Source organism: Mercenaria mercenaria, chromosome 18 (assembly GCF_021730395.1).
Source record: "Mercenaria mercenaria strain notata chromosome 18, MADL_Memer_1, whole genome shotgun sequence".
Taxonomy (NCBI): Eukaryota; Metazoa; Mollusca; class Bivalvia; order Venerida; family Veneridae; genus Mercenaria; species Mercenaria mercenaria.
This window is the reverse complement of record NC_069378.1, coordinates 32,588,141-32,598,448: the sequence shown is the minus strand read 5'-3', so window position 1 is coordinate 32,598,448 and position 10,308 is coordinate 32,588,141. Positions and strand designations below refer to the sequence as shown.

General features: G+C 34.9%; 1 protein-coding gene across 5 annotated transcripts in view; it reads right to left on the bottom strand.

The window, feature by feature from the left end:
- Nucleotides 1–2,379: 2,379 nt before the first annotated feature.
- LOC123538394 (uncharacterized) overlaps nt 2,380–10,308 on the bottom strand; it is a 65,213-nt gene continuing 57,284 nt past the window's right edge. For all 5 annotated transcript variants that reach the window (XM_045322473.2, XM_045322471.2, XM_045322470.2 and 2 more), the window contains exons 3-4: nt 4,787–5,080; nt 2,380–4,246 (exon numbers count right to left, since the gene is read on the bottom strand). In XM_045322473.2, coding sequence (XP_045178408.2) covers nt 4,044–4,246; nt 4,787–5,080 — 497 coding nt within the window. In that variant the 3' untranslated portion in view covers nt 2,380–4,043. The remainder of the gene's footprint in view (nt 4,247–4,786; nt 5,081–10,308) is intronic.

The window sequence follows — 10,308 nt, the reverse complement described above, 5'->3', positions numbered from 1 at the left end:
CAGTCAATAATTAGGTCACTAAACACAACAATAAAAATCCTGCTCACACTACAAAGGCAATGGTTTTTCGCCAATATGCATGAAACCCCATCAGACTGTCTGTTTGCCTATGGTCTACAACAAAGACACCAGTATCGTTATATCATCTCCTGTTCTATCAGTGCTATATACGTACACTGCTTTGTTTGGCGCGGAGTTTCCTTTTGCTGCATCTTGTAGCAACTTTCGTACTTGTTTACGTAGTTATTACTTTATTTATACATGGTGATTTCAATACAATCAATGACACATGTAGGCATTTGTCAGTTTTCTTATCACAAATATTCGTTTGTAAACATGGAAGTTATCTCACTTCAAGTGCGCTTATCAGGAAATCTGACATTAACATTTTGAATGCCATGATAATACACAAATGTCAAGTCAACTGGAAGAATTGTAGACCTTTACTTTCTTTGGGATGTTTATTTGGTCACTTTAAACCCATAAGTGATCTAAACTGACAAATACAGTATTGATAATTAAATAACTTAAAATTAAAACGAATATAACAGAATTATAAGATGTTTTTATGGAAACGTATGTACTATTAGGCAAGCCTTTGGAGTAGTTATGTTAAAGTTGAGGACTATGACTGTTCGAGCATAATGCATTAAAGTTTATAATTTTGTGACTGCAAATGTTAGTTGAATTCTTTGTTACGATTACATAACTGTTATTATAAAGTACTTTAAAAATTACATTTCCTGGTAGCCCTAGTTACAATGTCAAAGACATTGACGAGGCCCGTTGGCGTAATCATCGATTCTTCGTGAACCAGTTGGATAGCTTCTCCAAATAGCATAGTCCTACACCCTTAAGGATTTGAGTAGAAAATGTCTCAAAGTACGCAGCTTTATTACTTGATCACAGATCCCGAGATAAATTATTGATTCAGGAATTTGTATGCAGGTTTGTTTTGTTAGAAGTAACGGTATGTCTTTTTTTTTATTGCAGCAAATAGTTTAAGACACTTGCAAAAGTTCAGGATCAAATATATGTTAACACGTAAAATGGCTGCGACTCATTTGTCAGCCAAAAACAAGTTGGGTGTGGTTGTGTGTTTATCTTTGGTACATGAATGTCTGTGCTATTGTGGTTTACGCTGTAATGTTACTGTGATTAAGGAACGTAGCATTCCCTTTGTATGTTAATCCTTGTTCTGCTTTCTCCTTCAACCTCTTCCCCCAGCCCCTTTCTACCCCTTACCACTTCCACTCCCTCTATCTATATTTGGCATACATTTATATGTACCTGTTAGATTTTTTAACCAACCCGTCTGTAATATTTTTTTTATTACACCTTTTTGTTGTGTGCCTATTTTGCAAATGTGTGGCTGTGTTTTAGTGCTCTGTCCTTTTGAGAAATCTACCCTTACCTATCATCTTTTGTCTGATACACGGTTCCTTTAGTACGTCAAACAGACCGAAACAAGGAGGACAACAACATACAATTACATAAAATCTTTATATATTTTTTAAGGATGACTACCCATAATAGGCCTCAAATTACCAAAAGCGTACATACAACTTGTTAATGTAAGCTTTGAAAATGTCAAACGATAGAAAAAGGTGCATATTGACAAATCATATAGTGACAGAAGTTATAAAAAAAATTCCTTTAGATTACCTCCATTGGTAATTTTGGTTTTTCATGAGTTATCTCCCCTGAAAACTAGAAAAGCAATTTTCTCCTTTTCCATACGGGGAATTTTAGATTTCTTTTTGATATTTGTATCAGAATCATATAGTGCAGCTTTCTACCGAAAAATTTTCTGGAAACTTGAGCTCATATTCTCATAATCAAAGAAATTATATATTTCCCATAGGCATCAATGTTAACTTCAGTACCGATTATCTCCCCAAAAAATGATAAAATTTGAAAAATCTCTCGGTGAAATGTTTTAAATTTTGAATGTCTTTAGAGTGACCAAATTCCATTTAAATATTACCATCCAGTTACAAGATATGAAATATGGCTATTACACCATGTTATCCTTAAATTTTAATAAAAGCCTACGTATGTACAATGTACCACATACATAACGTCGTAAATTCATGCTGATATATTCAACAACATATAACAATAATCTTGTATCACAAATGTAGTGGAATGTATACATGCAGGGTGAAAGGATAGATGGTTACGTGAGACAGAGAATGACATTGCATGTATTAACATATTGATTATATAAGATATTTCATATGTCTGTGATAACGGTAAAAAGTGCGTTCTTTAAAGATAGTGTATAAAAATATTAACATATTTTAGATGTAATGTCTAAAACTACGTTTTTAGCTGAACGTAGTTTGAGGTCTGTAAATAAAAACACGTACAATATGATAACACATTTAAAATAATTACATTTTTCATGCACATTGTAAACAAAGGTAAACAAAGTAACCGCGTAAATATGATTTTTACACTTCAGACTGAACTTTAAATTTTACTGGATTTCCTGGGCATATCATTGCTTTTGGTAATACATATAATACATATATAACTTGAAATATAACAGACTATTTGCTGCAAATAGTTATGCATGTACTGACGTAAAAGTTCTTACAATGTTTCGTGTACAAATTGTACACTTCAGCGTAGTAAACGACAGTGTTTTATCAGTAAAACTGATATGCATTAATTAACAATAAATAGCAATGGAAAATATACAGTTTAAATAAAAGACTTTATTGGCACTGAACAACAAAGAGGCACGCACCAACAATTTTCCGTTGAAAATATAATTTGAGAATAAAAACAAACTCTTCAGGTTCAAAAATGTCCATCTACAACTCCTGGGGACTTTTTGAATGATATAAAACTTTTACTGATTCCGGCAATAAAAGAAAGCCCTGAAATCTTATTGCAAGTTACAGTTTTTATAAAAGAGAATGTCCCTCGTGTCATTTAGCAAGACACGAGGGGACACTGTGATAGAAATATCGAAGTTTTAATAACAAACTATATGACGTTCACACATGACTAAATTATTCCACTATGACAAGGACTTCGAACCCTCACATAAACAAGTCAGCGATCTTGCCAAATTGGCCACTCAGATAGACTTTTCAGATGTGATCTGTATTGTATGTAGACCAGGAGAGGTAGCAGACAGAAGTGGACTAGAATTGAAAGCAGTATCTTTGACACAGTAGTTGCCTAAGAATGTACGTAATGGTGCTTGATGCAAAATTTTCAAATGCTGTTGTATTAAATATATATGTAATTTTTTTTTACTCAATCTGATCGAGTTATGGCCCAATTCATTCTTTAGAACAATATAAAAAGAGCACCTTTCAAAACCCTTGGACGACTATTGTTTGTTTGTTTTGGGTTTAACGCCTTTTTTTCAACGGTATTTCAGTCATGTAACGGCGGGCAGTTAACCTAACCAGTGTTCCTGGATTCTGTAGCAGTACAAACCTGTTCTCCGCAAGTAACTGCCAACTTCCCCACATGAATCCGAGGTGGAGGACACAATGTCGTTTATCAAATAGTCACGGAGAAAATACGCCCAGCCCGAGGATCGAACTCACGACCCCGCGATCCGTAGACCAATGCTCTTACCTACTGAGCTAAGCGGGCGGGGCTCTTTGGACGACTAGCAGTTGTAACTAATTGTACAATATTATGACGTAATTGTCATACACGTACCGGAAAACACAGAACGCAGTTTATATGCAAACATGATGAATGTTTTCTTTTTCTTTTACCCATTTAATGGTTTTATCACAGTTCAGTCATATAAATATTTTACACCTTTTTAGGTAAATTGGAGATTTAGAAATGTACCTAAATTCCCTTACAAACGTTCATAAATTTTAAAATTATTCAACTGCCTCCGTAACACTTTCCAACGTCCTTATATTCATTGATCTAAATATCTCTACTCAAAAAAGCAACAAATACATTTGCTTGCATATTTCACCAAAAAGGGTTTGATAATACGTTATATCACCACTGCCTACTAACTCATTAATCCTTCACCAATAAAATCAGGTTTTTATTCAAGTTAATAAAGTTTTGATATGCTCAATATTGCTCATGTCTTTTCTTCTGTAAACGTTGGTATTCCACTGCAGCCATTCCAAAGAAGCTGCTTTCTTCAGTTTAGCAGAGTTCTCAGGATCGTGTTCAAATCCAAGCTTTTCAAATGCATCCTTAACGTATTCAAATGGTCTCGTATTTACGTGTGAAAATCCTCCTTGCCCTGAAATCAAATACTATGGTGAATTAAATGCTTCCCGACATAGCAACACACACAGAAAGTAATATGACGAGAAATTAACCAACTGGTTTAAGTTATTTTAATATGTGTCAAATTAGAGATGTCGAACACAACAGTAAAATAGTAAATTATAAATATTTTTTTCACTCACAGCCCTGTATGCTTCAAAATACACAGGCCATTGGATATCTTGGTACGAACAACTGTGGGAACATCCCTTAGAAGCAAAGAATGAAATTAATCATACTAATAGCAGACTAACTGAGCGCAACACAATTCTAAAGTAACACTTAATTGACCCCATAATCGTAAAAGGTTCGGAAAATATTGTAACACTGATTCAAAGCACTTGGGACCGCGCCATGAGAAAACCAAGATAGTGCATTTGCGACCAGCAAGGATCCATACTGTTCGCTTTCAAACCCTATTACAATTAGAGAAACCGTTCTGAAAAAAAGTCTAGGGAGGGATGCTTGGTAGACATTATTGGCCCCCGAACTAATCAAAATACAGGTTAGTTACCTGGTTTTGCCCAGCTGAGAATTACACCTTCTTTTGCATGACGTACTATATTGTCCAAATAAATGCTCTCAAATTCTTGTGGTATATGCTCGGCCACTTCTAAGCTCATTATCCAATCATATAAGGGCAATCCGTATTGCGGGAGTGTCAAGTCAAGATATCTGACACGCCCCTTGCTGGTTTTCTCGCTGAATGGAGCACCATCATAAGCATCGTATCCTTTGAGGAGGCCAGTATCCAACAGAAGTTGTTTATAACGCCCTGGTCCATCTCCGAAGGAGGCTACGTATTTATCTGAAAGTAGATTTAATTTACTGTTCAATAACATTTCAAAATGTAATGTTGAAACTTTATATTGTATATGCACCGTCACTCTTTACAATGTCCGTTAATGTTCCATGATGAGACAAACTTCACTGTGATATCGTGTTACGTCACTTCCCCGGATTGCGGACGATATATGACAGGCCGATTGCCAAATAATTCTTTAAGCTCTTTATTTTTAGCTCGGCTAAACGAATATATGTAGAGCTATCCTACTCGCCCCGGTGCCCGCGTCCACACCTTGGTTAAAGTGTTGATGCACTTTAACTTTATCTCTGTTATTACTTGATGGACTCACCCATATCATATGACTTACGGGCCAATATATCATGAAGTATTTGGTGCACTTTCTCTCTATCTCTGTTATTACTAGATGAATTTGATTCAAACTTAAAATAGTTGTTCAATCTCACCACCCACATTATACGATACAAGGTCCATAACTCTGGCAATATATTTTTATGACTTTTACCCCCGTTTTACTTCGAATTTCAAGATAAAGTTTTGATGCACTTTCACTCTATGTCGGTTATTACTGAATGGATTTGATTCAAATCACTACTTTTGCTCCACATCATTTGAAACAAGGTCCGTAACTCCTTCACCAATATGTTATGAATTATGCCCATTTTTACCTAGATTTTCAGATTAAATTTATGATGTACTTTTGTTCAATCCCAGTTATTACTAGATGTATTTGATTCAAACTAAAACTAGTTCTTCCACATCATTAGCTATATGATATGATATATGGTGCATTACTCTTGTGGAAATCTTCCATGAATTATGTTCCTTTTATACTTAGTTAATGTTTTGATATATTTTACCTTTATTACTAAATATACTAGTATTTGACTCAGACTTAAACTATTGTCCGATATCGTCATCTATATTGGAGTCGTTAAACACTCCAGCTTCATTAAGTGTGCCCGATTTCACTATCAAGGATCGAAATTGTCGAGCGCGCTGTCTCCTGTGACAGCTCTTGTTATAGGTTCTCATTCACTATATGCTTTAATTCACGTGAAAAACATTTCTGCGTTTATTTTGAGACATCACTGTGATTGACAAGATCGTTTATTTTCTATCCGTACATTCACTAATCTTTCTCGGTAATTCGGGATTTCATTTTGTTTTGTAGTAATAAATCCTGTTTATTTTGTTTGAAGTAGGCAAGTGGTTGATTCTTATGTCGAACTTGAATAAAGAGATAACAACAGATGAGAGTTATCATTAATTTGAAAAAAAAAAAAACGAAAGTTTTGTCACTACATTTTTTATATTGGACAAGTGTGATATTTGATTTATATAACATCAACAACTTGAAAATAAATCATACTTGATGACTCAAGTGTTGTACGGTAAACAAAAATGAACGAATAGTGCAAAAATGTTTAATCAATTTTATGCAGATTTTTGTAGCATAACTTATCCACATCGGTCGCTAGGTAAAGATAATACAGTTGCGTTGTGCTAACAACAAGACCTTTATATCACTGTACCATAGAAGACACTAAATTCTGTGAGAACTGCTGAGGCACATCTTCCAGTCTTTCAGTGTGTCCATAGTTTGTATTATCTGTGTACCACAGACCATACTAGATACTGTAGGAAACGCAAAGGTTCAGCGGCCAAGTCAGTATCACCAAAGATTGCAATAACAAGACGTTTACATCTGTACCATAGACGACAAAAGATTCGGGGGTGGGGGGGGGGGGGGGGAATCGCTGTGGCACAACGGCCTGTTTAGTGTGTCCACATTCTGCATGCTACGATTTTTTGTAGAAGATAAAGATAATTTAGGTTTATGATATTGTATGTAAATTAATTGGTTTGACTAAAACATGTTTATATTCGTACTACGACTGTCTTCTCCTGTTGTCACCTGTGCACATCTTTTGTTTGTAAGTATATTTCATTGCGATAGGTGTGCAAAACATCAACAAACTGACTCAGCGTTTGTATTTACAAACTGGATTGTTATTTACTAAATGACGAAATAAGTTGGAGGTTTTAAAAACTGATTATGTGTGGGTACACTGTCATTTAACATCTGCGCTCTTCTGATAAATGATACAGCGTTTGCATGCTATTTACTTTATATTTTAGAGTTCGGCTTTGAACATCACTGCGCGCTCTAGGCATTCAGGTACTTCTCGTTTCCACGTAAAAAGGCCAATCTTTTTTTCAGGCTTGAAAGGCGTATTAGTTAGCAAATCTAGCACTTATTAATTTAGCGTAATAAGTGGCATAGTATTGTACAAGAACTTAGTCTGTTCTGTCACGTTACTGAAGTGCTGCTTTTCTTTTTCACAAATATTTGCGCCACATTCACTTTTGTACATTTACTTTGTTTGTCTATGTGCTTTGGGCAAATGAACATAATTATACTCTCAACGTTGCTGTCTCAAATTCAGGAATATTAAAAACAAACAGCTCAGACTGATAAATAGTTCAACAGTAAACATACGATCAACTCCTTTCTAGATTCAGTGTTGGTGTGCGGTTGTGACTACTTGTGCCGGGTGTCCCAGTTATTACAAGCACTTGGTTGTAAAAGCAGAAAGAAAGCCAGAGAAATATGATTTAAACTGAGTATAAATATCCTTATTTTTAGCTCACCTGTCACTAGTGACAAGGTGAGCTTTTGTGAGCACCCTTCTTCCGTCGTCCGACGTCTGTCCACAATTTCTGGTGAACACGATATAGACCACATTTTGCAATTGATTTTAATCAAACTTGCAAACAAGAGGCTTACAGGGAAGACTGGGCTTGCCCAACTGTGTCACCTCTATAAATAAAGTCGTTTATTATTATTATTATTATTGTTATTATTATAATTATGATTATTATAATTTTATTATTATCATCATTATTATTATTTATACAACTTGTACTGGCATAATATCTCGGTTCCTTTGGAAAACTGGCTAGATCTCATCATGGGTTAAAGTTATGGTCCCTTAAAGGGCCAAAATTTGTAATTTTTGGCTTGTGAACACGATAGAGACCACATCTTGCAAACAATTTTAATCATACTTGAAAACAATTTGTATTGGCATAACATCTCGGTTCACTTTGAAAACCGTTTGGATTACATCATAGGTTCTAGAGTTACTGTGCCTGAAAGGGGCAAAATTTTCTTTCTGGCCCTTTCGGCCTTATACAGGTTTCATTTATGCACTGATTTCATACAAACTTGCACAGAATGTTTATCTTGATGATTCCTAGACCAGGTTCGAAGCTGGGTCATGTGAGGTCAAAAACTAGGCCACCACGCAAATCAAAGGAAAAGTTTAACGCTATAGTGGCCACATTTATGACCCTATCTTGATGAAACTTGGTCAGAATGTTTATCTAGAGGATCCATAGGCCAAAGTATAACAGGTGAGCGATATAGGTTCAACATGACCCTCTTGTTTTAAGTGTGCACAATCTCTGCTATCGTTTGTAAGTGCCGGTGAAAACTGATTATATCGTAAAATGTAGATGACAAAACGAAGCAATGCTGCCTTCTGTTGGCTCTGTGACTTGCAAGGATAAGGTCATTATGTCATGTATCTGATGTTTTTGGAAAACCTGACCTTGTTCTAGACTGGAGTCTTATGGGCTATTGTAAGTATGCACATCCATAACGAAGCATGTGACATTGAAAGTCCCGTGAAATCATTAAATTTCATGGGCGTGAAATTTTGGGGTTTTGGTCAAAACGGCAATTTCGTGGGGATATGAAATCGTGGATTTAAACTTTTAAACATAAAATGAAAGGGAATTTTACTTGTTCGTTGGGATTAAATTTCGTGGATTCACTCAACCACGAAATCCGCGGAAATTAGTCCCCAACGAATATAAATGATTTCACAGTATATCTGCAGCATTATTTACTATTTTAAAGGCGTGCCATCTAACTGTCGTGTCGCATATAATATGTCACTAAACCTTTTAAAACGCTGCAGCATATAAAAATGCAAATGATATATGAAAAAAGGGACTTTTATTTTTACCAAGCAAAGAGAAGAATGTGACCAGGTCGGACTAAGTGCGTGGCTTCTGCTGTATTTTGTGTTTTTGTCTTCATCAATTATCTTTAAAAGTGGTCATAAATTCTTTTCGCTTACTTCATAGACATCACTGAAGGACCTGTAAATAAGATAGCGAAATTATTCATTGTTTGCTTTAAAAACTGTAGTAACATAGCCTAGCTCCCTGGCTGCATGGTTATTTTTTTTTAAATGCTGCAAACTTTTTATACGTATATTTTAAGTCTTTAAAATAGCACATTTTATCTGATGGCTAAACCATACCTATGTTCGCAGCAAGGGGCAATAAAAATATCAATACAAAACAACCTGCTAGAGTTACTTCCACTGATAATGAAGAAAAAAATATATGTGAGAAATATGACAGAACAAACATAGGGACGGGAGCCAGTCTAGTAGTAACAGTACCGTTTTGTTGACTTAAATGCTATAAACGTTATACAGACTGGTTTGCGGTTTGGATTCAGAAATATTTATCTACTGCACACCCATAATAAATATTCGGGTTTTTTTTTTTCAGGACACTTAAGGGACTGGTACAAGGATATACAAGCTGATGACTGGTATTTCATCAGTATTTGAGTGTCAGTTTACATGTTTTAAACCGTATTTGAAAGCATTACAATATAAATCATGTATATTATTTGCGCGACATTCTGTTTACAAATGTCCGCAACGGTTTCGTATATCATTTACTATTATCTTTTTTGTCGTTTGTCCTTGAACAAGATTACAAGATTGATAACTATACCGAACCGAAGAGTTAACCCGTCGTTTGCTATTTTTCAAATAGTTTAAAAATTGCTAAAAGTACATTTCTTAAGTGAAGGGGACAGTTAGATCGATCTATCGATATAAACATATCAAATATCCAATAGTATTAAATAACGCAAAAATATAATTTTATTCATTTTACTTCCAAAGCCATAGTTTTTAAAAAGTCTTAAAAATACTCACGAAAGATGCGATATACAGTTCTTAATATGCAAATTAATTTAAACGAATATAATAAACTTTGATAATGTGGCAGTTGACCTCAATACAATCGACACAGTTTATTTTTCAATACAGGTAAATCCAATAATTGCTTTACAATAGATCTGTGACGGATTATCTTTGAACACCCCTGGACTTATTGGACTCAACTGCCACATTTTC